This window comes from Macaca mulatta, chromosome 16 (assembly GCF_049350105.2).
Source record: "Macaca mulatta isolate MMU2019108-1 chromosome 16, T2T-MMU8v2.0, whole genome shotgun sequence".
In the NCBI taxonomy this organism is placed as follows: domain Eukaryota; kingdom Metazoa; phylum Chordata; class Mammalia; order Primates; family Cercopithecidae; genus Macaca; species Macaca mulatta.
The window spans coordinates 37,434,003-37,458,437 of NC_133421.1; the positions used below are offsets into that span (position 1 = coordinate 37,434,003).

The window sequence follows — 24,435 nt, forward strand, 5'->3', positions numbered from 1 at the left end:
AGGAAAACCGGAACTCAGAACTTGCCTCCATGGTTGAGGGTAACAAGAAGCAGTACAAGAACCCCTTCTTTTATCCCTGGAAGAGGCTGTGTATGAAACCAATGCCCGGGGTTTGAAGGGCATTAGCATCCATTTCAGGGGAGTGTGGATTGGCTGGCTTTCTGATAGCATTTTGTCCTCACACACCCATCTACTACGTCCAACCGGTCTGTCTGCTTCTCTCACCCCTTGCCCAATAAAGGACAAGGACTTCAGAGGAGTGCTTTCATTAGTGTTTTCAATAGTGTGGGCGCAGGCTCGGAAGGTGGAGAGGCTGGCCCCAGAGGACGCCCAGGCTTGGGGCTAAGTCCCAGTTTCCATGTGAAGCTGTTTCTGGCCTTGTCTGTTTTTGTTGTCCCAGGCTCTGTGCCTCTCACTCAGTCAAGAACTTGTCTTTGTGTTGCTTCCTGGGGACACGCTCGGGGCAGAAGTCAGAGCGGAGGAGGCGGGAAAAGTAGATTATGATCATCACGTCCAGCATGAGCAGGATACCCAGCAGGAAGGTGCCCAGGGTCCTCTGCCTCACATAACGCAAGAAGAAATGGGTGAGGTAGACCTGAGGGGCCAGGCGGAAGACAAAGTACATGACCAGGTTCACATACTTGTTAACCCTATAGAGGAGATGATCCTGGGCATTATTGATTTTCATCATCATGCGAATCGTGAGGAAGATGTTGCTGACTTCCACCAGTAGTGTTAAGACACCACCACCGACAAAGCTGCTCCAAAAGATGCCAGAGAAGAAGGCACCCATGGCCTAGCGGGAAGAAGGGAGAATAGGAGTTAGGGAACCAGATGCAGATGCTTTCCTGGACTTTGGTGGGGGGTATCAGATTGAGGGCTGGAAAATCCCAAATTTCTACCTGGAATAATAGTTTATAGTGGATAAGATGCTTTGTTTTGTTCGTTCAACATTACTAGGTTTTGATCCCTGCTCACAGCTTCTGGCTGTGGATGATGTTCAGTCTAAAGAGGTAGTGAGACCATGGGTTGCTGGCCTTTGAACAAGCACACAGACTGCTAACCTCAGCATCCTAAAAATAAGTAGCAGCACACAGGTGGGGGGGTGGGTTGTAAGAAAACACAGCCTTCTCCCAGGTTCAGAAAGACGGAGCTGAGACTAGGTTGCTGACTGACACCAGGCCTATACCACATAATCAGCTTCTCACCATGATGTGATGGACGAGGTATTCCCAAGATGCTCGCGCCTGTCCGCTAGCCACGATGTCCACCGTATCATGGATGAAATACCCTAGTGGAGGGATGGGGCAAGAGGTCACGAAGGACTGAACAAGCAGCTTCCTTCTCCCTGTCCCCAGTTGGCCTCCCGCTTCCTGGGCAAGACCTACCTGCAGAAAAGCAAACGAGCAAATAGCCAGAAAGTGACCATGCCGTCTCAATCTCCACCAACATGTCGGGAGTCTGCCATACACTGGAAAGGAGGGAAGAAAGCAGGCTCTGCATTTTGGCACCCTCAAGGACCCTCACCTTTCCGGTTACCCTTCCCAGCCCCGGGGGAGCCTGGGCTCGCCCTAGTGGCTGACTGGGAAGCTAAGAGTGGCTGGGCAAGACCCAAGAGCCTCCAGTTTCCCAGGGGCGATCCCCCTCCCCTGGGGCCATTGCGGCTTCTGGTTGGATAGGATACCAAACGGGATCAGGTGAGACTGCGTGGCCTCAGCCCGCCGATGAGCGATGGGGGTAGTAACACAGAGCCGACCCCAGCTCCCTGCTCAGGATCCCCCGGCCACCTCATCCCCACAATCGCTTACCACAGCAGTGCCCAGATCCCCGACACAATGGAGTGAGCGAAGGAGACGAGCAGGTTGTGCCAGCGCCAGGTGCGCAGGGGGTCGGCGCGCACGTGCACAGGTAGGGGCAAGCGACTGAGCGCGCGCCGGAGCGCCCGGAAGGTCAGCGTGGCGCCCAGGAGCAGCGGCAGGGCGGGGTGCAGCAGCGGGGGCATGCTGGCCCTCCCTGCCGTCCGCCCTCGAGGCCGCCTCCTAGGGCTGTTCTGGGAACCTGGGTCCCTCTCGGACCAGTCCAGTCCGGCCGCCTCTCCCGCCGGGCGCCAGCCCCACACAGTTTCAGCGAAGCCCTCTAGGCCCCTTGACTCCTCCTCGCCCTCCCTGCTAGGCCTCTGCCCCCGCCCCCAGACGCCCGCGCCCCCGCCCCGCCCTCCTGCCCCCGCCCCTCAGGCGCTGCTGCCGCGCGAGCCGGGTGTCCCCGCGGCCTCTCGGTCACCGGCCGGCTCCCGCGGACTTTGGGTAACTAGGAGCTGTGCTGGGGGCGTCGTCGCCGAGGCACCCCTCGCTGGCGCCTCCCGACGGCCGACGGAGTCCCAGTTGCGGTGGCTCGCCCGGCCTCATTAACCCGCGTCCCCACTTTTCCCCGGGCCACCGGCTCCCCCGCCCTGGGCGGGTACCGCGAGAGCTCTCTCCACCCTCTACCTTCTGCGAAGAGCTGGACGGGACCCGACACGCCCACGCCCCTTAAGTCCTGGTCCTGGGGTGGATTCAGGAGCCCCGCCTCCGACAGTGGTCTCGGTGCAGACCCAGTGCCCCCACCGCACCACTCGCAGTCTTCTGACCGGGGACCCGGGTTTACCCGTCCCTCCCGCGCCCGCGAGGTGGGCGCTTGGGAACTGCTGAGTAACCCATCGCCACCTCTCCCCGCCCGCTCTTAAGCTCCCGGGGCCGGGCGGCTGTCACAGTCCTCCCTCAGACAGTCCCGGCCCTCGGCCTGGCTCCCCGGAGGCTGGGCAAGCAAGACCGCGGATTTGCCGTGATTGCTGGGGTGACCCGCGCTCTCCAGGCCGGTAGCTTGCAGCAGTTGCGGCTCCTGGCCACTAGGTGTCAGCCTGCCCTCACTGTGGCGCGGGCTCCCTCTCCCGCCTCCGAGCGAGGCGGCTGCTTTCGGGGAAAGTTTAGGTAAACTGGGCGAAAGGAGGAGCAGCTGAGAGCTAGCGAGGGAAGTGAAGCGGGGGTGAGGGCGGGGAGGGAGAAGAGGGTGGTAATAGAAGAGGGGAGGGAAGAAGTGAGGGAGGGGAAAGGTGCTGCGGGAGGGAGGAAAAAGCCAAAAACCTGAGGCGCAAGGACCCACGGACCAAGCCGTTTGAGTGTTTTCCTCCCCTATGGCTCCAAGGTTACACATTAACCCCTGTGGGACTCCTAGGTTAATCAAGGCGCAGTCGGTTTCTAGGTGAGAGCACTGGTGTCCCGGGTGAGCGGCTTTCCCGCCCCTCCCCTTGGCTCACAGAGCTGCTCTGTCCGCTGGCCGACACCGGCCTGAGCCAGCGCCCATCAGCAGTCCTTCCACGTGGGCGGGTTTGGGTACCCTTGCGAAGGCCGGGGCAGGGTTTCTTTCTTTCTTTCTTTCTTTCTTTCTTTCTTTTTTTTTGAGATGGAGCCTCACTCTGTCGCCCAGGCTGGAGTGCAGTGGCACGATCTCGGCTCACTGCAACCTCCGCCTCCCAGATTCAAGCGATTCTCCTGCCTCACCCTCCCGAGTAGCTGGGATTACAGGCGAGCGCGACCATGTCCAACTTTTTGTATTTTTAGTAGAGATGAGGTTTTACCATGTTGGCCAGGGTGGTCTCAAACGCTTGACCTCAGGTGATCTGCCCGCCTCGGCCTCCCAAAGTGCTGGAATTACAGGCGTGAGCCACCTCGCCTGGCCGAATACTGAGTTTTTATAGAGCTCCAGCAGAGCAGGAGCCCGGGAGAACCTGGAATTAACCTCACTTCCGGTAAAGAGCCTAGCTAGTCACACTAACCAGCCCTCTGCCTCTAGGCTTTGTCTTGAGATCATTTCGGCGAAACCGCGGTCTTTCCTTTTCCCCTTGATGCTTTCAGGTAGTGATTCACTTCCGCCCCCATCTTCCCCCATGGGGTTCACCCTAGATGAGCACTGAGGGCAGATTACCCTCCTGCAGTGCGTGTGTATGAAAAGCGAGTTGAGAGTCCTGACCAGCGCGGTGCTCACTAGTCGGGACGGCCTGAGACCGTGTCATGTCCTCCCCAGGTGAATCAACTTGCACAACTTGGGATTTCCCTCGTCCCTCCCTAGGCAAACACGAAACTAACTCTGCTGCCTTCTCCCAGGAGCGCTGGCCTCGGTCGTTTTGGTTGTGTTTATCGTTTGTGTGCCAAAGAGAACCCGATTTCTCCTGAAATAGCGTCACTCGTGGGCAAGAAGGGGGTCGATCCTCTTCCCACCCCCGCCCGGCCTGTGGGGTGCAACTCTCAGGAACGCGACATCCTTTTAGTCTAGCAAGCTTTACAAGGGCTGGGTATATGCTTGGGAGGGGCGGGTACCGTGCCCGCCATTGCGGGGCGCGCCCTATTTTCTTGCCCTATCCCTTGGACACTGCGTGGGGCAGGGTCGTGAGGGGAAAGGTGACGGCGTGTCGCAGCGGCAGGTGTGTGGTGCAGGCCCACAAATACGGACGCGTGGCGAAACCCACACCTAGCGCGCTGGCTCCGCCCCGCAAGCCGCTCGCCGTGAAGGGGCGGGGCCCAGAGTGGCTGGGTCCGCGCACGCGCCGCGGGGGAGACGGAAGTGAAACGCTAAGAAATGAGATGGAGAAGTACGAGCGGATCCGAGTGGTGGGGAGAGGTGCCTTCGGGTGAGCCAGGGCTCTGGGGGAGGAAACTGCTAAAGGATAGGGAAAATAAGCCCCAATTCTGCCCGCAAACTCGCCGCCCGCCTACACCCGCCCCAAGGCGTGTACGCTACTCTGGGAAGCTCCGCCCAAGCTTCCGGTCCCTATCCCGCGGGGAGACTCCGCCTCTACGTGGGCCACGCCCCTGACAAGCCCATTGGCCCGCCCACTGAGTTCTGTTAGCTTCTTTATTCATTGGTTTTACAAATACTGAGTGCCAGCTATGTATGTCAGGCTTTGGGCCCTGGGTATGCAGTTAGAACCGGAACAGGCGTGGTCTTTTCCCTCTTGGAACTTACTGACTATGGGAAAGTTATACAATAAACAAAACATTATGAATTAAGAAGTTATAGCAGTTATGAAGGGTTATTAGCAGGTTGTGAGGCTAGAGTACATTACCAGGGAGAATACTTATATGAGATGGTCAAGGAAGAATTCTCTGAGAAGGGAGATTGATTGATTGATTGATTGATTGATTTTTGAGACAGAGTCTCCCTCTGTCACCCAGGCTGGAATTCAGTGTCGCGATCTCGGCACACTGCAACCACCACCTCCCGGGTTCAAGCAATCGTTGTGCCTCAGCCTCCAGAGTAGCTAGGATTACAGGCGTGCGCCACCACGCCCGGCTAAATTTTTTTGAATTTTTTTTTTTTTTTTTTTTTTTTTGAGACAGAGTCTCCCTCCCTCTGTCGCCAGACTGGAGTGCAGTGACGTGATCTCGGCTCACTGCAACTTCTGCCCCCCGGTTCAAGCGATTCTCCTGCCTCAGCCTCCCAAGTAGCTGGGACTACAGGCACGCACCACCATGCCCAGCTAATTTTTTTTGTATTTTTAGTAGAGACGGGGTTTCGCCATGTTGGCCAGGCTGGTCTCAAATTCCTGACCTCAGGTGATCCGTCCGCCCCAGCCTCCCAAAGTGCTGGGATTACAGGCGTGAGTCACCGCGCCAGGCCAGAAGTGAGATTTAAGGCCAAGACTTGAGGAATGAGAACCAATAGTCTGAAGGTGAAGCGAGAGCTTTTCAGGCAAAAGAAATAGCATATGTGAAATTTCTCACATGGGAAAACAGAGCATTGAAGAAACTGAGAAAAAGACTAGCATAGTTGGAATGTAGTGGGCAAGATAGAGAATGGTATGAAATGTAATTATCGAGGGCGGGGACTAGATTATGGCCTGATAACCTGAGGTAAAAGGGTTCATTTGCCACAAAGGGTTTTGTTTTGTTTTTGTTTTTGAGACGGAGACTTGCACTGTCTCAGGCTAGAGTTCAGTGGCACGATCTCAGTTCACTGCAACCTCCGCCGCCCAGGTTCAAGCAATTCTTCTGCCTCAGCCTCCTGAGTAGCTGGGACTACAGTCACACGCCACAATGCCTGGCTAATTTTTTATTTATTGTTATTTTATTTTATTTTAATTAATTTATTTATTTTTTGAGACAGAGTCTCCCTCTGTTGCCCAGGCTGGAGTGCAATGGCACCATCTCGGCTCACTGCAACCCCTGCTTCCTGGGTTCACGCCATTCTTCTGCCCAGCCTCCCGAGCAGCTGTGACTACAGGCGCCTGCCACCATGCCTGGCTAATTTTTTTGTAGTTTTTAGTAGAGACGGAGTTTCACTATGTTAGCCAGTATGGTCTCGATCTCCTGACCTAGTGATCTGCCCGCCTCAGCCTCCCAAAGTGCTGGAATTACAGGCGTGAGCCACCGTGCCCGGCCCCAGTTTTCAGGGTTTTTTTTGTTTTTTTTTTTGTTTTTGAGACGGAGTCTTGCTCTGTCACCTAGGCTGGAGGGCAGTGGCGCAATCTAGGCTCACTGCAAGCTCCGCCTCCCAGGTTCTCGCCATTCTACTGCCTCAGTCTCCCAAGTAGCTGGGACTACAGGCGCCTGCCACCACGCCTGGCTAATTTTTTGTATTTTTAGTAGAGAGGGGGTTTCACCATGTTAGCCAGAATGGTAAGATTTTTAAATTACATTCTGGGACTGGGCATGGTGGCTCATGCCTATAATCCCAGCATTTTGGGAGGCCGAGGCGGGAGGATGTCTTGAGGCCACAAGTTCAAGACCAACCTGGCCAACATAGTGAGACTCCATATCTATTAAAAAAAGAAAAAGAAATAAATAAAAAATAAATGTCATTCTGGTTGCCATGTAGAATTTAGATTTGAGGGTGACAGGAATGAAAGGGACCATTTTGGAGAGTTGTACAGTATTTTAGGGAAGAAATTATGATGAGGCCGGGCACGGTGGCTCAAGCCTGTAATCCCAGCACTTTGGGAGGCCAAGATGGGCAGATCACGAGGTCAGGAGATCGAGACTATCCTGGCTAACACGGTGAAACCCTGTCTCTACTACAAAAAAAAAAATACAAAAAACTAGCTGGGCGAGGTGGCGGGCACCTGTAGTCCCAGCTACTCGGGAGGCTGAGGCAGGAGAATGGCATGAACCCGGGATGCGGAGCTTGCAGTGAGCTGAGATCCGGTCACTGCACTCCAGCCTGGGCGACAGAGCGAGACTCCGTCTCAAAAAAAAAAAAAAGAAATTATGATGACTATAGGGCAAGGGCTATAGAGAGGGTACAGAGAATTTGATGGATTTACAGTATTTTGGAGGTAGAAATGGGATTTTCTGATGTGCTTGTGTGAGATGGAGGAAAGATTCTAGGGTGATTTTCTTTTTTCTTTTCTTTTCTTTTCTTTTTTTTTTTTTTTTTTTGAGACAGAGTCTTGCTCTGTCCCCCAGGCTGGAGTGCAGTGGTGCAATCTCTGCTTACAGCAAGCTCTGCCTCCCAGGTTCAGGCCATTCTGCTGCCTCAGCCTCCTGAGTAGTTGGGATTACAGGCGCCTACCATCACACCCAGATAATTTTTGTATTTTGGGTAGAGATGGGTTTCACCATGTTGGCCAGGTTGGTCTCAAACTCCTGACCGCAAGTGATCTGCCTCGGCCTCCCAAAGTGCTGGGATTACAGGCGTGAGCTACCACACCCGGCCTAGGGTGATTTTCAAGTGTCTGTTTTTTTGTTGTTTTGTTTTGAGACCGTCTCACTTGGTCACCCAGTCTGGAGTGCAGTGGCGCGATCATGGCTAACTGTATCTTCAACGTCCCAGGCTCAGGTGATCCTCCCACCTCATCCTGCAGAGCAGCTGGGACCACAGAGGCTTGCCACCATGCTCAGCTCATTTTTTTTTTTTTTTTTTTTTTGAGAGACTGGATACACCATGTTGCCCAGGCTGGTCTTGAATGCCCGGACTCAAGTGCTCCACCTGCCTTAGCCTCCCAAAGTGCTGAGATTACAGGCCTTAGCCACGTGGCTCTGCCTCAGGTTTCTGATTTTAATAACTGGAGGATGGTGGGATCATTTACCGAGATGGAAGAGACTGAGCAAGGAAAGGTTTGGAGGCAGGAATCAAGAATTTTATTTTGAATTTGTTAAAATTTAGGATGACTATGAGCCATTCAAGTGAATATCTGAGTCCGGGGTTCAGCAGAGAAGTCTGATCTTGAGGTAAAAATTTGAGACTTGGATCAGCTTATAGTCCACTCATTCAGCAAATACTTATTGACCACCTATTGTCTGCTAAATATTGGGCTATGCACTGGGGTCATTGTGGTGAACAAGAGTGTTGTAGTTCCTGCTTTTATGGAGACTGACCACAGAATTAAAATAAAATAATATGAATGGCTTCTATTCATTGAGCATTTTCTTTGTGCTGGCCACTGCGCTCAGTGCCTTACATGCACTTTCTCATCCTCTCAACAACCCTGGGAGGCCCATTTTATTTTCCAGACAATGATGTCACATAGTGTATTAAACCAGATAACTAGTAAGAGAAGGTGCCCAGATTTGAACCCAGGCAGTCTGTGGGAACTTAGAGATCAAGACTAACTTTACCTCACAGTGCCTGTGGTAAAACTGAAATCCCACACAGCTTGTCATCAGTTCTCCCTGTTCCCAAGCTCAGTGTTCTGTGCACTTGGTTAGATGACCTCTTAGTCTAGAACCCTCTTCTAAGAGACATCAGTCACCAGGCTGTGCTGCCCTGCCTGATATGTGGCTGGAGGCTCAGCTGGTAACCTGTCCCTGTCCTCCATATCCCTAGGATTGTGCACCTATGCCTGCGAAAGGCTGACCAGAAGCTGGTGATCATCAAGCAGATTCCAGTGGAACAGATGACCAAGGAAGAGCGGCAGGCAGCCCAGAATGAGTGCCAGGTCCTCAAGCTGCTCAACCACCCCAATGTCATTGAGTACTACGAGAACTTCTTGGAAGACAAAGCCCTCATGATTGCCATGGAATATGCACCAGGTGGGCCAGCCTCCTTATGGTGACCTGGCTGGAGGGGCCTCTTATCTCTGGGACAGGCAGACATAGATCACCTGGCTTCCCTCCTTGGAATGAGCATGGCCAAGGGTTAGAGTTCCGGTCCCAGTTATCTGACCCTGGCTAGCCCCTTCTCCTCTCTGTTCCCAGTGCCCTGTTCCATACCTAAAAGGAGGCCCGTTGGCTCACGCCTATAATCCCAACACTTTGGGAGGCCAAGGCAGGTGGATCATGAGGTCAGGAGATCGAGACCATCCTGGCTAACACGGGGAAACCCCATCTCTACTAAAAATACAAAAAAAAAAAAAAAATTAGCCTGGCTTGGTGGCGGGCGCCTGTAGTCCCAGCTACTTGGGAGGCTGAGGCAGGAGAATGGCTTGAACCTGGGAGGCGGAGCTTGCAGCAGTGAGCCGAGATCGCACTGCTGCACTCCAGCCTGGGTAACAGAGCGAGACTCCGTCTCAAAAAAAAAAAAAAAAAAAGGAGAACGGTTGTCGTGGTGTGAGAAAGCCTGGATCTTGATTAGTCCTTTGGGCCACAGGCGGCACTCTGGCTGAGTTCATCCAAAAGCGCTGCAATTCCCTGCTGGAGGAGGAGACCATCCTGCACTTCTTCGTGCAGATCCTGCTTGCACTGCATCATGTGCACACCCACTTCATCCTGCACCGAGACCTCAAGACCCAGAACATCCTTCTTGACAAACACCGCATGGTCGTGAAGATCGGTGATTTTGGCATCTCCAAGATCCTTAGCAGCAAGAGCAAGGCCTACACGGTGCCTGGGCATGGAGGGGACCTCCAGGGTGCTAGAAGTCTTGAGGGCCAGGACCTAACCCTGCCTCCTCCTCTCCTGCTAAAACACCCTTGGCCCTTTGGCTCATTTGGGTGGTCCTGCAGGAGGAAGCCCCTTGGCTTGCTTTGAGAAGAAGCTGTCCCCAAATGGCCTTATGTGCAGAGACCCTGGTCTTCCCTCCCTGCAGGGCTGTGATCCCAGCTTCTCTCCTGCAGGTGGTGGGTACCCCATGCTATATCTCCCCTGAGCTGTGTGAGGGCAAGCCCTACAACCAGAAGAGTGACATCTGGGCCCTGGGCTGTGTCCTCTATGAGCTGGCCAGCCTCAAGAGGGCTTTTGAGGCTGCGGTGAGTATACGCACTCTCCAGGGGACAACTGGGAAATGTACTGCCTGCCCCAGCAGGCCTCAGCTCCAGCCACCTCAGGTTTCTCCTCTAGCTGAGTCATGTCTCTCCCTTATCAGATTACCCTAGGGGAGGGCTATGGGTGTCCCTCAGACTATGGATTTCTGAGAGTACATCTTGCCTCCCATTAGACTGAGGGCTCCTGAGGGCAGGGCTGTGGCTTTCCCAGGAGACCCTTCCAAGAGCAAGACTTGAGTTTTCCCAGCATCCTGGGGTTTCTGAGGACATAGCTGCAGCTCCCCTATCAGACTAGGGATCACTGAAAGCCAGGTTGGACTCCCCTATCAGTCTGGGAGTCCCCTCATCAGACTGAAGTCTCTTGAGGGCAAAGCTGTTATTATTCCAGGAGACCAGGGGCTGGAGCTGGGGGGTGCTGCCCTCACTTTCCCAACTTCCCAACCTGGTGCCTTCACAGAACCTGCCAGCACTGGTGCTGAAGATCATGAGTGGCACCTTTGCGCCCATCTCTGACCGGTACAGCCCCGAGCTGCGCCAGCTGGTCCTGAGTCTACTCAGCCTGGAGCCTGCCCAGCGGCCACCACTCAGCCACATCATGGCACAGCCCCTCTGCATCCGTGCCCTCCTCAACCTCCACACCGACGTGGGCAGTGTCCGCATGCGGAGGCCTGTGCAGGGAGAGCGAGCAGTCCTGGGTGGCAGGGTGTGGGCACCCAGTGGGAGCACAGGAGGTGTCGGGCAGAGGGAAACCTGGGGCAAGTCCTCCCTTCCTGCATGTAGGAATGTCAGGAGGGTCTGTGTCCTTAGGCCCCCATCTGTCCTACAGGGCAGAGAAGTCCGTGGCCCCCAGCAGCACAGGGAGTAGGACCACCAGTGTCCGCTGCAGAGGTAAGTGGGAAGAGGCCGCCAGTCCCCATGGACGCCACACCATTCCCATCAGTTTAACAGTCCCCATGTGCTGTACCTGCAGGTATCTCCCGGGGACCTGTGAGGCCGGCCATCCCACCACCCCTGTCATCAGTATATGCCTGGGGTGGTGGGCTGGGCACTCCCCTGCGACTGCCAATGCTCAACACAGAGGTGATCCAGGTAGCAGCTGGGCGCACACAGAAAGCCGGCGTCACGCGCTCTGGGCGTCTCATCCTGTGGGAGGTGAGCAGGCCAGTGGGTGGCCTGGACGTGTGGAGGTATAGATCCACAGCAGGGTTAGGGTGCTCAGGCGCTGCCCATCCACCTGCCCCTGCAGGCCCCACCCCTAGGTGCAGGCGGAGGCACCCTCCTCCCTGGGGCAGTGGAGCAGCCACAGCCCCAGTTCATCTCGCGTTTCCTGGAGGGCCAGTCGGGCGTGACCATCAAGCACGTGGCCTGTGGGGACTTCTTCACTGCCTGCCTGACTGGTGAGCTGTCGGGCCTACCTTGTGGGACCTGCTCTAAGGCCCCACAGAGCACCTTCTCTCTTCTCTTGCAAACCACGCAGTTAATGAATGCTTCTGTCTACTAGTTATGGAGTTATTGCTTCTGGCAAGTAACTATTGAGGAGATTTCCTTACACAACCTGCTTTACCCTACGGACGGGCCTGGCAAGGCAGTCATTATATTATCCTCATTTGACAAGTGGGGACGCTAAGGCTCAGAGAGGGTGTCACTTGTCCAAAGTCACATACGTTTGAAGAGACTCGTAACCTTTTCTCTTCCTATCCCGTCCTTTCAGCCCTGGTCCCCAACTTTATTTTGCTGCTGCAACCCACTAGAGGACCAGGCTATCTGGAAAGACTATTTAACTTCTCTCCCTTCTCCTTCCTCACTGCCCTTCTCTCCAGACCGAGGCATCATTATGACGTTTGGCAGCGGCAGCAATGGGTGCCTAGGCCATGGCAGCCTCACTGACATCAGCCAGGTGGGTGTCACATGTACTTTGGAGAGGGGGAAGTGGGGAGATGGCGGGGAGCCCACATCTGAGAGCTGACACCAGATTGGGGGCAGGGGAGTTCCCAGCAGCCACAGGTTCCTCTAGATTCCCAGATGCACCTGCCCTGGGCCACCTACATCGGGGGAAGTACAGAAAAACCAGGCTTCCCCAATGGTTGTCCACCTGGCAGTGTGTATAGCTGGAGTTAAAGACATAGCCACCTCCTGAGAATGTGTATCCTCCAGCTTTGTCCCTACAGGGGGTGTTGAGGCCAGATGGCTAGTCCCAGACCCTTTGCCCAGTTTCTCCTTGCTTCCTCTCCTCTCTAGCCCACCATTGTGGAGGCTTTGCTGGGCTATGAGATGGTGCAGGTGGCCTGTGGGGCTTCTCACGTGCTGGCCCTGTCCACTGAGCGAGAGCTATTTGCTTGGGGCCGTGGAGACGGCGGTAAGCTCCAGCCTCTAGGCCCCATCTCACAGCATCCTCAGCCATGACTTGCTCCCCTTCATACCCACCTTCCACCCCACAGCACGTTCTCTCCTCCCTCTTTTCTCTCAAATTCTCTTCATTCATTCAACAAACCTTTATTTTACACCAACTGTGCACATGCTGTGCTGGGTGCTGAGATGAGATGGAGATGTGGCTTCCTTCAGGTGTTTGAGGTAATGAAGAAAATTTCATTCAACCACCTATTTTTTTATTTTGAGACGGAGTCTCGCTCTGTTACCCAGACTAGAGTGCAGTAGCGTGATCTCAGCTCACTGCAACCTCCACCACCAGGTTTAAGCAAATCTTCTGCCTCAGCCTCACGAGTAGCTGGGATTACAGGCACCCACCACCGCACCCAGCGAATTGTTGTATTTTTGTAGAGACAGGGTTTCACCATCTTGGCCAGGCTGGTCTCGAACTCCTGACCTCATGATCCACGTGCCTCAGCCTCCCAAAGTGCTGAGATTACAGGCGTGAGCCACCACACCTGGCTCATCCACCAGTTTTTATTGAGGTCCTCTTTGGGTCAGGCATCAGGCTGGGCGTTGAAACTAGAGATGACACTGATGGGTTCCTGTCTTCCTGGAGGACTCAGTCTAGTAGGAGAAAGATGACATTGCCAGCATGCCCGAGAACAGATAGCATCAGGGCTACACCCCGGTGCAGAGGTGTGGAACTCAGTGAACAATAATGTCAACTGGAGGAGAGAGATGGCATCTGAACAGGGCTTTATAAGAAGGAGGATTTTGAGTCGGCGTGGTGGTTCACACATGTAATCCCAGCACTTTGGGAGGCTGAGGCAGGTGGATCACGAGGTCAGGAGTTTGAGACCAGCCTGGCCAGCATGGTGAAACCCTGTCTCTACTAAAAATTAAAAAATTAGCTGGGCATGGTGGCTCATGCCTGTAATCCCAGCTACTCAGGAGGCTGAGGCAGGAGAATCGCTTGAACCCGGGAGGTGGAGGTTGCAGTGAGCCACGATCGTACCATTGCATTCCAGCCTTGGCGACAGAGTGAGACTCAGTCTCAAAAAATAAAAAATAAATAAAGGAGGATTTTAACCAGCAGAGGGGCCTAGGAAAGGCATTTGGGACTGAGAGAACAGAGAACTCATGCTGTTCCCTCCCCTCAGTGGGCCCTCCTCATCCTGGCGTCACCCCCACTAAAGCTCAAATTAACTCCTTCTGGGTTTCTTCTCGTAGGCAGACTGGGACTAGGCACCAGGGAGTCCCACAGCTGCCCCCAGCAGGTGCCCATGCCCCCAGGACAGGAAGCTCAGCGAGTTGTATGTGGCATTGACTCTTCCATGATCCTCACTGTGCCTGGCCAAGCCCTGGCCTGTGGGAGCAACAGGTGAATAGGTCATCAGGGTGACTAACCTGCCTCCGGCTCTCCTTGGCTGTGAGTGCTCTATCCATCATTGCCTACCTCTCACCAAAGACCAGAATTGAGGGGGTTGAGGGTGCTATTGGTTCAACCCAGGGTGGGATCTGTCTCCTGGTGCACCAGCTCCTGCCCAAACTGTCTGTCAGTTGGATTTGGCTTCTGGCTCTGCCCTCAGGTTCAACAAGTTGGGCCTGGACCACCTCTCCCTGGGGGAGGAGCCTGTCCCTCACCAGCAGATGGAGGAGGCCCTGAGCTTCACACTACTAGGCTCTGCACCCCTGGACCAGGAGCCCCTGCTGAGTGTAGACCTGGGCACTGCTCACTCAGCTGCTGTGACTGGTGAGCAGGACTTGGGCTCTGGAGGCCAGAGGGGGACTCATGGTCTCCTTGGTACCCTGTTGAAGCACCCCTTTCCTTCCTCTCCCCTATAGCCTCAGGTGATTGCTACACTTTTGGCAGCAATCAGCACGGGCAGTTGGGCACCAATGCTCGCCGAGGCAATCGGGCACCCTGTAAGGTCCAAGGCCTTGAGGGCATCAAGATGGCAATGGTAGCCTGTGGGGATGCCTTCACCGTAGCTATTGGGGCAGGTGAGGACTGAGCATGGCGGGGGCAGGCAGTGCCATGAGCAGTGCGGGCTGAGGGTTGCTGCTGAGGGCCACTGGACTCTGGAGCCTCCCAGGGGCCATCCTGGCAATGTGGGAGGGGAGATTCTGCTCAGGCTGTGCCCACTTCCCACTTCCCTCCTGGGGATTCTTCCTGGCAGAGGGTGAAGTGTACTCCTGGGGCAAAGGGGCCCGAGGTCGACTGGGAAGGAGGGATGAGGATGCCGGACTCCCTCGGCCAGTGCAGTTGGATGAGACACACCCTTACACGGTGACTTCCGTGTCCTGTTGCCATGGAAACACCCTCCTGGCTGTTCGCCGTGAGTTTTAACTTTTCCCACCTCACCACACAACCCAGCTGACCCCTGCCCACACTCCCACCCCCCGTGTTCACAGATGCCCGCATCACCAAAAGCATCTTTAGCCCTCAGATAAAAATAGCTGAAGCTGCGGTTAAAAAGCTCAGTTTCCTGCCCCGGGTGGCCAAGGCGGGTGCTTCTTGGGCCTCATGGAAGGGCTGCCTCCACTGCTCCCCAGGGGGCTCACATGCATTCTTTCTCCTACTGCTGAGTCCCGTTGATGCTGAACCTCTCTTTCTGGCCTAACAGGGTCCAGAATCCAGGGCCCAGTAGGAGTGGGAGGTGGGTGAGAATTTCTGGAGGCACTGCCCTCAGAAGCTGCAAGGGTTTCTCTTTGATACCCTCCAGCAGTCACAGATGAGCCGGTCCCCCCCTGAGGCACCTGGATACACCTCTGGACCACCCTGATACTGCTTCTCCTCTGAATGTTCTGAAAAGTGCAGGTGCCCAAGGCATGACTGTTGCAGCCGTCTCCTAGATTGGGTCATCATGGGGTATCCGGGCTGGCAAAACCCCTGCTCTGCTTTTGGCCTTGGATATGGAAACCTCAACCACTTTGTTCTCCCACCACCTCTTTGCCTTTCCTACCCCTTCCTCCCTTCAGTCAGTGTCCCCAGGATCCAGCCTGGCTACAGTTAGAAGGCAGACCTAGCCTTTGGAAGCAGAGCCTTACCAAAAAAAGGCTGAAGGCAGCTGTAGCTCCACACAGACCGTGCCCTTTCCCCCAGCCCAGTTAGAAAATAAGTCTGGGCCGGGGGTAGTGGCTCACACTTGCATACCCAGTGCTTTGGGAGGTCAAGCCAGGAGGATCCCTTGTGGCCAGGAGTTGTAGACCAGCCTGGGGACCATAGCGAGACCGCTGTCTCCACCAAAAAAAAAAAAAGAAGAAGAAAATAAGGCTGGGTGCGGTGGCTCACCTGTAATTCCAGCACTTTGGGAGGCCAAGGCGGGCGGATCACTTGAGGTCAGTAGTTTGAGACCAGCCTGGCCAACATGGTGAACCCTGTCTCTACTAAAAATACAAAAATTAACCAGGCATGGTGGCGGGCGCCTGTAATCCCAGCTACTCTGGAGGCTAAGGCAGGAGAATCCCTTGAACCCTGGAGGCGAAGGTTGCAGTGAGCCGAGATCGCACCACTGCACTCCAGCTTGGATGACAGAGCAAGACTCCCTCTCAAAAAAAAAGAAAAAAAAATGTCTTTGGTGCTCACTGGGACTGTCTCCATGCTTTGGAGCAGGGCAAGCCAGGGCCTGCCTGGACTGACCATTAGGCCTGCCTAGCTTCTGCATAGCCTGGGGCAGGGCGGTCCCCGGGAGTGCTGCCATCTCCCCCACACTTTCATCCTAAGGCAGGATTTGCTCGACGTCTGCTTGCCTCTTTTCCCCAGCACGAGGACAGGAGCCACTACGTGTCTGTTGCAGAAAAGATCCGCGCTGCAGATAGTCCGTCACCCCATGCCTTTCTCCAGAAACACTTGAGAGAAAGGGTAGCTAGTGGGACCAGACTGGTTTCTCAGAGCACAGGAAGTAAAGCCAATAAAAATATCAGCTGCCTGCTGGAGTGTGGTGTCTTCAGGGGTGGGTGTGGCGACCAGGCACCCCAGGACTGGGCTGGGCGCGACCTCGGTGGCAGGGCTGCGGCCAAGGGAGGAATGTGGGCACAGCCGGCGGCTGGGGTCGAAGTTCCTCTGGCCCAGCGCCCAGTCCAGCCTCCCCGCCCCAGCTGGGCTCCCCGGAGCTGGTTGCCAGGCTTCGGCTGCCTAGCACCTGGAAGCTGGGGCCCCGGTTCCTGGGCGGCTCACGGCCCCGGAGGCCGAGCTGTTGCCTCTAGAAAAGAAAACCTTTGTAGCGCGGCCCGTCCCCTTTTCCAACCCGCACTCCCCCAGGGCCCGAGAAGCGGATACACGCTCTCTCTCCCCCAGGGGAAAGAAAAGCCCATGCTCCGGTGGGTGGGCGAGACTGGCGGTGACCAGACCCAAAGGCCTGCACTCGGGGGTGGGCCGGGCCGCTGGGCGCGCATTAGGACCGCGCGGCCGCGGCCCCGCCCCCTCTTCCGGCGGGCGGGCTTCACAGCCGAGCCCTGGCAGCGACCGCCAGTCGGCGCCGCCCGGAGCCGGGAGCGCGGCTCCAGCGAGGCGCGGGCTGTGGGGCCGCCGCGTGCCTGGCCCCGCTCGCCCGTGCCGGCCGCTCGCCCGCCATGCCTGGTTTCGACTACAAGTTCCTGGAGAAGCCCAAGCGACGGCTGCTGTGCCCACTGTGCGGGAAGCCCATGCGCGAGCCTGTGCAGGTTTCCACCTGCGGCCACCGTTTCTGCGACACCTGCCTGCAGGAGTTCCTCAGGTGCGGGCCGGGGAGCAGGGGCCAGCGGGGGCGGGGCGGGGGGCGCCGCCTGGGGAGGGGCTCGGGCCCGGGGCACGCCGGGCCTTTGTCTGCGCTGCGACCCTGTGACCTCAGGGGCGCCCCGTGACGTCACGGGGAGGGGTGACGTCACGCCCCGAGGGAGGCTTCCCGCAGGAATCCGAGGGGTCCGGGCGGGTCCCACCTGCCTGGCCTGGGGCGGAAGACCTCGGCGCCTTCCCGCGGGGTGGGAAGGGGAAGAGGCCCTTCCCCCTCACTTGAGATCCGGCGCGGCCTCAGCCTTGAACTTTGAATCCTGGGGGAAGAGGACAAAACCCGCTCCCGCGCAGCACTTTGAGTCTCCGGAGATTTCACCCATCTAACCTCTTGTGATTCTTCGAACGTTCAGGGAACGGTAGCTATTGTTCTCCCATTTCACAGATGATGAGATGAGATTCAAAGAAAGACTGCGACTTGCCCAGGGTCACACAGTTACTTAAAGGCTTAACTAGGATTTAACCCCGGGCTGCTTATGATCACACAATGGAGGAAGGACTGAATCTTCCCCCGAAGGACCCTCTAGGCAGCTCCCCTCTCTCTCCCGGGGGCTGGAGCAAGGCGGGTGGTCCATAACTCGTGAAGAAGGGGGACGCACTCGTATCGTTACTGCACTCCCACTGTCCCCTCAGGACGCAGGTTAGCCGTTGGCTCTTCGGAATCCGTCAAGTTTCTGGGCGCCCTGTGGTGTCTTGAATCTCTCCTGCCCACGCAGGGAACCACTCAGGCCCGGGTGTGGGAGGCAGGGTGAAGGAGCCCCGACTCTTCGGAGGTCATGGCCTCAGAGCGCAGGGGAAGGCCGGGTCGGCCACTGCCTGGCTGTTTGCTGGGCCAAGGGGATCGAGGGCCCGGCAGGGAGAGTACCTCTGGGGCGCGTGCCCCCGGTGCTCCCTCCGTCCGTGCCTCCCTCCCTCGCTCGGTCCTCCGTAGCTCCTACTGGCGGAAGTCTCAGCAGGCCCTTTGTTTTCTGTTCCCCACAGCCTGGGCCGGCTCCTGGCCTCACATATGCTCCCGCACAAGCTGCAGGACTGCCCCCTCCCCCCCGGCAGTGTACACATTTACTCTCTTACAGACACAGCCCCATTGTCTCCGCCACTGCTCTTCCCCGGCCCTCTGGGTTCCAGATGAGGCCAGCTGAGCCCTCCCAGCCCTCCACAGCAGACCCACCCTGACTGCCGCGGGGAAGGAGCGGGGGGAGGGGGCTGTCAGGCCCGATTCCTTCCACCACCTTCTTGGCCCCCCTCTGCCCCTGCCCCTCACGGAAATCCCCTCTTCCTCTCCCACTCCCACACCCCCTCCCCCCATCCTGTCTTCTTCCCGGAGCCTGGGCCTCCACTGCACAGCCTGGAGCAGCCTCTGCCCTGCCTCTCTCCCATCCCCCAGCGCCTGAGCTGTGCTACTGAGGCTTCTGAAGAGGAGAGAGGTGCTCCTCACCCGCCACGGTACAAGCACAAGTGAGGGTGTCCACAGCCCTGGCTGGGCCCCAAGCTGCAGGCTAAGCTTCTGTCTGAAGCCTAGGGACTTGCCTCCATCCCCTCCCTTTCTCCTAAACCACTAAGTCAGCACATTCCTGAAGCAGCCAAGTGGACCCCCTCCCCCTGGACCCACCCCTCTTTCCCCACTCCTGCCTGAGCTGTTAGGTTGGTCCAGGAAGGCTGGTTGCCCTGTGGGCAGACACACCCCTTCAGTGCCTGCTCTTGTATTGTCCTTGGCATTGAAGTATGGCCATTGGTAGTGAGGTCAAGGGGAGGAGGTGGGTGCTAGAAATCCTTGGGGCAGTTGGGGCATGGACTGCCCAGGTCCTGGAGAGTGCCTCTAGAACTGGGCTCTTATGTGGGCTGTGGTTCTGCCTTGCTCCCTGCCTGCCTTCCACCTACCTGACTCAGACCTGCCAGGAATGCCCTGCCCCAGGGCCCTGAGTCCTGCTGGGTGAGCCCTAGCTCTCCCTGAGCCATGCCAGGCATGTGTGACTGGCCCTGGCTGGGGTCAGGAAGGGCGTGTCGACAGAAGCATGCCAACAGGCTCCTTGGGTGCTGACAGCCAGGTGGGGTTTGGTGCAGGACAAGGCAGGCAACTAGCAGGAGGGGACGGTCACGAGGCTTCAGAAGCCCACTGAGCAGTGCCCAGAGTCATAGCTTTGCTTGCTGGACATTTTCCCTTGCCCCAGCTTCTCTTCCTCGTGTGTGTGGTGTAGGAGAGCCTGTCTGAGCTGTGGAGTCAGACACACATAGCCAGGTACTGCTTCACCTGTAAGTCTATTTGTTTCATCTGTAAAATGGGGGCGTTCCACCCCTTCTCAGAGGCAGGTGGCAAGGGCCGGGTGGGAGTGTAAACAGGTGCCAGGGAGCATGCGTTTCCTCGCCTTTTCTGTGGGAGACACACCCTCAAAGGAGCAGAGCAGGCAGGGTAAGGTGGCCGTAAGCTGACCTTTGCCCTGGTTCTTGGCAGAGGACCTTCCTGGGGACTGGGCAGCCCTGGCACTTAATCTCAGCCCATCCCTGTTCCCCCTCCCAATCAGCTTTCAACCCAGCCAGTGAAAACTAACCTAGGGGGAGGGGGTAACTGTGCAGCATGTTCCTTCCCCAGTCCAGCTGCCATCCTGGGGGAGGGGGTGCCAGCTGCCACCTGTTGGCCAAGTCCTGACTGAGGCAGCTGTCTGTGCCTCCTCTAGGCCCAGATCCCCCTTCCCAGGACAGGGGCTGGGGTCTTCTGGGATCCTGGGGAAGTAGACCCCTCAGGCCTCTGCTTGCCCTTTTGTCTCACCTGGGCTGGTTGGGAACCGGTCTGGTGAGGAAGGGAGGCTGCCTTGGTGGAGGGGGTGGGGCCAGGCCTCCCTTTCCTCTAATGAGAAGCCTTGACCCTGCCCCTCCCCCATTTCAGTGAAGGCGTCTTCAAGTGCCCTGAGGACCAGCTTCCTCTGGACTATGCCAAGGTGAGTCCACACTGCCAGGAAGAAGTCCAAGCACAGTCTGTTGCCCTTGGAGGCCAGAGCTGCTGGCAGCCAGTGGGCTCAGGGCCAGTGTCAACCAAAAGCCTTGGGATGGTGCGCCCCCACAAAGGTAGCCTGTTCCCTCCCACCAGGCCAGTTTGCAAACGAGGCCCATGTTTGCCCTGGAGGACAGGCACAATGCCCAGCCTGTAGGGGTGCACAGAGCTGCTCTGTGCCCGCAAGAAGTGCTCCCTCCCCTTCCAGTGGCGAGCCAGACCTGTGGCTGAGGGCCAGTATCCCGCCACCAGGGAGAAGGAAGCAGAGCCCCAGGGACAGCCTGGGATTGAGCAGGCTGATTGGCTGCCCCTTCAAAGGCGTCCTGTGCAGGCATGTTAGGACCCAGCATCAGAGCAGACGCTGCCTGCTGTACCCTTCATTCCTGGACTCCAAGGGGCAAAGAGCCCGAAAGAGGCTATTACAGGCTCCAAGGTAGAGCCAGCCCAGTTGGGGCTGGAGGTGGGAACTGGGCACTGCAGTCAGCTCTGATCCTGGCCGGTTCCCCTATCCTCACCCCCAGATCTACCCAGACCCCGAGCTGGAAGTACAAGTATTGGGCCTGCCTATCCGCTGCATCCACAGTGAGGAGGGCTGCCGCTGGAATGGGCCACTACGCCATCTACAGGTGAGGCTCTGATGTGAGGGGCTGCCACCACCTCGCCCTTGGCAGGCACTCATTGCAGCCCTTCCCACCAGGGCCACCTGAATACCTGCAGCTTCAACGTCGTTCCCTGCCCTAATCGCTGCCCTATGAAACTGAGCCGCCGTGATCTACCTGCACACTTGCAGCACGACTGCCCCAAGCGGCGCCTCAAGTGCGAGTTTTGTGGCTGTGACTTCAGTGGGGAGGCCTATGAGGTGGGTGGGGTCTGGCTGAATGTGGAGGAGGGGTACCTGATGGCCTAGGCATCCCTTAACTCAGCACCTCTGACATTTCCACAGAGCCATGAGGGTATGTGCCCCCAAGAGAGTGTCTACTGTGAGAATAAGTGTGGTGCCCGCATGATGCGGCGGCTGCTGGCCCAGCATGCCACCTCTGAGTGCCCCAAGCGCACTCAGCCCTGCACCTACTGCACCAAGGAGTTCGTCTTTGATACCATCCAGGTGAGGCCCTTCCTGAGCTGTGGTTGCAGGGCAGGTGACAGGGAGTCAGGATATTGACTCCTGCCTCTCTGCCTCTGTGGCCCCAGAGCCACCAGTACCAGTGCCCAAGGCTGCCTGTTCCCTGCCCCAACCAGTGTGGTGTGGGCACTGTGGCCCGGGAGGACCTGCCAGGCCATCTGAAGGACAGCTGTAGCACTGCCCTGGTGCTCTGCCCATTCAAAGACTCCGGCTGCAAGCACAGGGTGAGACGCCCCTTCTCCTGTCGGCCCCCTTTTGCTCTTGAAGCCCTAGACAGAGGCTCAGCTTCCTGATGCCACTTAGGCCTTGGTGGTCCCTGCTGTGCTGCTCTGAAACCCTCAGTCCTTCCCTCTGCTGGCCAGCTCCAGCCTCTTCCTAACACCCTCTGTCTTCCTCACATAGAGCTGGGTGCCTGCTACCCTGTACCCACTCTCCTCTCCTCTCTTCTCTGGACCTTCCCCTACTGATAACTCTCCTCCCTTCCCCCATGGCCTGGGGCTTTGTCAACAGTGCCCTAAGCTGGCAATGGCACGGCATGTGGAGGAGAGTGTGAAGCCACATCTGGCCATGATGTGTGCCCTGGTAAGCCGGCAACGGCAGGAGCTGCAGGAGCTTCGGCGAGAGCTGGAGGAGCTATCAGTGGGCAGTGATGGCGTGCTCATCTGGAAGATTGGCAGCTATGGACGGCGGCTACAGGAGGCCAAGGCCAAGCCCAACCTTGAGTGCTTCAGCCCTGCCTTCTACACACATAAGTATGGTTACAAGCTGCAGGTGTCTGCATTCCTCAATGGCAATGGCAGTGGCGAGGGCACACACCTCTCACTGTACATTCGTGTGCTGCCTGGTGCCTTTGACAATCTCCTTGAGTGGCCCTTTGCCCGCCGTGTCACCTTCTCCCTGCTGGATCAGAGCGACCCTGGGCTGGCTAAACCACAGCACGTCACTGAGACCTTCCACCCCGACCCAAACTGGAAGAATTTCCAGAAGCCGGGCACGTGGCGGGGCTCCCTGGATGAGAGTTCTCTGGGCTTTGGTTATCCCAAGTTCATCTCTCACCAGGACATTCGAAAGCGAAACTATGTGCGGGATGATGCAGTCTTCATCCGTGCTGCTGTTGAACTGCCCCGGAAGATCCTCAGCTGAGTGCAGGCAGGGTTTGAGGGGAAAGGACGATGGGGCATGACCTCAGTCAGGCACTGGCTGAACTTGGAGAGGGGGCCGGACCCCCGTCAGCTGCTTCTGCTGCCTAGGTTCTGCTACCCCATTCTGCCTCCCCCAACCACCACCCTCAGGTGCCTCCAATTGGTGCTTCAGCCCTGGCCCCTGTGGGGAACAGGTCTTGGGGTCATCAAGGGCTGGAAACAAGTGACCCTAGGGCCTGTCTCCCTTCTTGGGTAGGGCAGACTTGCCTTGGTGCCGGTAACACAATACCCGGACTGAGGTGCCTGCTCAGGTGCTATGTCCCAAGAGCCATAGGGGGGTGGGAGTTGGGGATGGAGAAAGGGTAGTACAAAGAGTCTGTCTTGAGATCTGATTTTTTTCCCCTTTCCCTAGCTGTGCCCCCTCTGGTTATTTATTTCCTTAGTGCCAGGAGGGCACAGCAGGGGAGCCCTGCTTTTTAATAAACCTGGAATTGTATTTATTAATTTGCTTCCAGCCTGACTTACCTGGGTTGGTTAGGGCCCTGGGAGGCTCAACCAAACTGAAGGCAAAGAAAGGACCAGTCAGAGAAGGGCCGCTGCCTGGGTCTGGCCCCAAGATCCAGCTGCCCTGCTGGCTCGCCCTCCGATGGACGCCAGGGAAACTGCATCGGGCTTTGTGTGGAAGACGGTCCCTGCCGCTGCCCTCTGGCGATGAAATGGGGGAGGTGTATGGCCTGTATGTTTCATAAGGCTGGAGTCCCTGGTCAGCCAGACCAGACTAGTGCCTCTGCCCTAGGCAGGTCTTTCTTGGTCTAATGATAATAGGTACTGACACTGCTGAGCACTTTACGTGCATTATTATTTTACTGAAAAGAACTGTCAAGTGAAATACTTTTTATCACAATAACTGGCTTTGTGGGCTCTAGAGAAGAGTTCATGAGGCAATGCATGTTCTTGTCCCAGAGTAAGGGCTTAGTGAATGCTTTTTAACTCCAAACCCCAGCCGCATCCAGTGGACTGGATGTTGAGCACAAGGGGCCTTCAAGATGTTTAAGGCACTTGGATTTTCTTCTGTCTCTCATCGGCCTTTCTTATGGGCCTCTGTGGGTGCGTGTGATTATCTACGTTTCACCGATGAAACACAGAGGAGTGACTGATAAATGATTCTTCTGCGGGTTCGGGCAGGGCCTGGATTCTGTTTTAACTCCAGTAGTCCCTAGAAGTTGTAGCTTCCTCTAATTTTGGCAATAGGTGTGGGTCGTTGTGCTTGCTTTTGGCAAGTTTCTGAGCGACGTAGGTCCTCCATTACCCTCACTGGTGAAAGCCAGCTCACCTCCCAGATTTACTGTAAAGATTAAATGAACTGGTCAGTACACAGTGCTTTACTGTCTTGCCTAACCCTGAGAAGAGGCTGTTACGTACAAGAATCATTAGTAAGGGAAGGTTCAAGGGCTGTAGTTATTTCTCTTCCCACGTAGAGACCGAGGGGTTTTTTTTTGAAAAAAACAAAAAACCTCAGTCTCTGCTGCATATGACTAGCTACTCGGGAGGCTGAGGTGAGAGGATGGCTTGAGCCCAGGAGGCAGAGGTTAAAGTGAGCTGAGATTGCGCTTCTGCACTCCAGCCTGTGTGGCAGAGCCAGACCCTGTCTCAAAAAAAAAAAAAAGGCCTTGGGCTGGGCACAGTGGCTCACTCACACCTGTAATCCCAGCATTTTGGGAGGCCGAGGTGGGCGGATCATGAGGTCAGGAGATTGAGACCATCCTGGCTAACATGGTAAAACTTCATCTCTACTACAAATACAAAAAAAAATTAGCTGGGTGTGGTGGCATGCACCTGTAGTCCCAGCTACTCGGGAGGCTGTGGCAGGAG

At 56.4% G+C, this 24,435-nt stretch overlaps 3 protein-coding genes across 17 annotated transcripts; 2 read left to right on the forward strand and 1 right to left on the reverse strand.

Annotated features, from left to right (window-relative positions):
• Window positions 1–250: 250 nt before the first annotated feature.
• TLCD1 (TLC domain containing 1) lies at window positions 251–2,841 on the reverse strand. Of its 2 annotated transcripts, none has more exon segments than NM_001194451.2 (4): window positions 251–796; window positions 1,209–1,291; window positions 1,389–1,471; window positions 1,809–2,111. In NM_001194451.2, coding segments are annotated over 4 exon segments (744 nt in total). In that variant the 5' UTR covers window positions 2,003–2,111; the 3' UTR covers window positions 251–412.
• Window positions 1,706–16,473, forward strand: NEK8 (NIMA related kinase 8). Of its 12 annotated transcripts, none has more exons than XM_077970598.1 (16): window positions 1,706–1,908; window positions 3,891–4,059; window positions 8,797–9,002; window positions 9,559–9,791; window positions 10,025–10,156; window positions 10,629–10,837; window positions 10,998–11,059; window positions 11,142–11,323; window positions 11,418–11,568; window positions 11,992–12,068; window positions 12,410–12,527; window positions 13,772–13,922; window positions 14,131–14,294; window positions 14,387–14,545; window positions 14,722–14,880; window positions 15,268–16,473. In XM_077970598.1, the coding sequence occupies exons 2-16, from the start codon at window positions 3,980–3,982 to the stop codon at window positions 15,294–15,296; spliced, it is 2,112 nt and encodes a 703-aa protein (XP_077826724.1). In that variant the 5' UTR covers window positions 1,706–1,908; window positions 3,891–3,979; the 3' UTR covers window positions 15,297–16,473. The 12 variants fall into 12 exon arrangements, with proteins under 12 accessions (XP_077826724.1, XP_077826728.1, XP_077826729.1 ...); XM_077970597.1 differs by lacking the exon at window positions 1,706–1,908 and adding an exon at window positions 3,673–3,784; XM_077970599.1 differs by lacking the exon at window positions 1,706–1,908 and adding an exon at window positions 3,673–3,784 and having other exon boundaries at window positions 15,271–16,473.
• A 541-nt stretch (window positions 16,474–17,014) lies between these two features.
• TRAF4 (TNF receptor associated factor 4) lies at window positions 17,015–23,067 on the forward strand. Of its 3 annotated transcripts, XM_028836153.2 has the most exons (8): window positions 17,015–17,259; window positions 19,508–19,548; window positions 20,194–20,245; window positions 20,820–20,924; window positions 20,996–21,157; window positions 21,242–21,403; window positions 21,490–21,645; window positions 21,932–23,067. In XM_028836153.2, the coding sequence occupies exons 5-8, from the start codon at window positions 21,050–21,052 to the stop codon at window positions 22,562–22,564; spliced, it is 1,059 nt and encodes a 352-aa protein (XP_028691986.1). In that variant the 5' UTR covers window positions 17,015–17,259; window positions 19,508–19,548; window positions 20,194–20,245; window positions 20,820–20,924; window positions 20,996–21,049; the 3' UTR covers window positions 22,565–23,067. The 3 variants fall into 3 exon arrangements, with proteins under 3 accessions (XP_028691986.1, XP_014974417.1, XP_077826738.1); XM_015118931.2 differs by lacking the exon at window positions 19,508–19,548; XM_077970612.1 differs by lacking the exon at window positions 19,508–19,548 and having other exon boundaries at window positions 21,538–21,645.
• The last annotated feature ends 1,368 nt before the right edge of the window (window positions 23,068–24,435 follow it).

Bases quoted from the DNA above. Each gene is read 5' to 3' on its own strand.
- TLCD1 (XM_015118851.3), bottom strand. From the start codon at position 2,696: ATGGGTTACTCAGCAGTTCCCAAGCGCCCACCTCGCGGGCGCGGGAGG. The intron at 1,472-2,643 runs GTAAACCCGGGT...CCTCCTTTCCAG, and splicing joins CGCGGGCGCGGGAGGGACGG to TGTATGGCAGACTCCCGACA. The intron at 797-1,208 runs GTGAGAAGCTGA...TCTTCCCGCTAG, and splicing joins ACCTCGTCCATCACATCATG to GCCATGGGTGCCTTCTTCTC.
- NEK8 (XM_077970595.1), top strand. From the start codon at position 3,980: ATGAAAAGCGAGTTGAGAGTCCTGACCAGCGCGGTGCTCACTAGTCGG. The intron at 10,838-10,997 runs GCCTGTGCAGGG...TCTGTCCTACAG, and splicing joins GGCAGTGTCCGCATGCGGAG to GGCAGAGAAGTCCGTGGCCC. The intron at 12,069-12,409 runs GTGGGTGTCACA...TCTCCTCTCTAG, and splicing joins GCCTCACTGACATCAGCCAG to CCCACCATTGTGGAGGCTTT.
- TRAF4 (XM_015118931.2), top strand. From the start codon at position 17,117: ATGCCTGGTTTCGACTACAAGTTCCTGGAGAAGCCCAAGCGACGGCTG. The intron at 21,158-21,241 runs GTGGGTGGGGTC...ACATTTCCACAG, and splicing joins TCAGTGGGGAGGCCTATGAG to AGCCATGAGGGTATGTGCCC. The intron at 21,404-21,489 runs GTGAGGCCCTTC...CTGTGGCCCCAG, and splicing joins TCGTCTTTGATACCATCCAG to AGCCACCAGTACCAGTGCCC.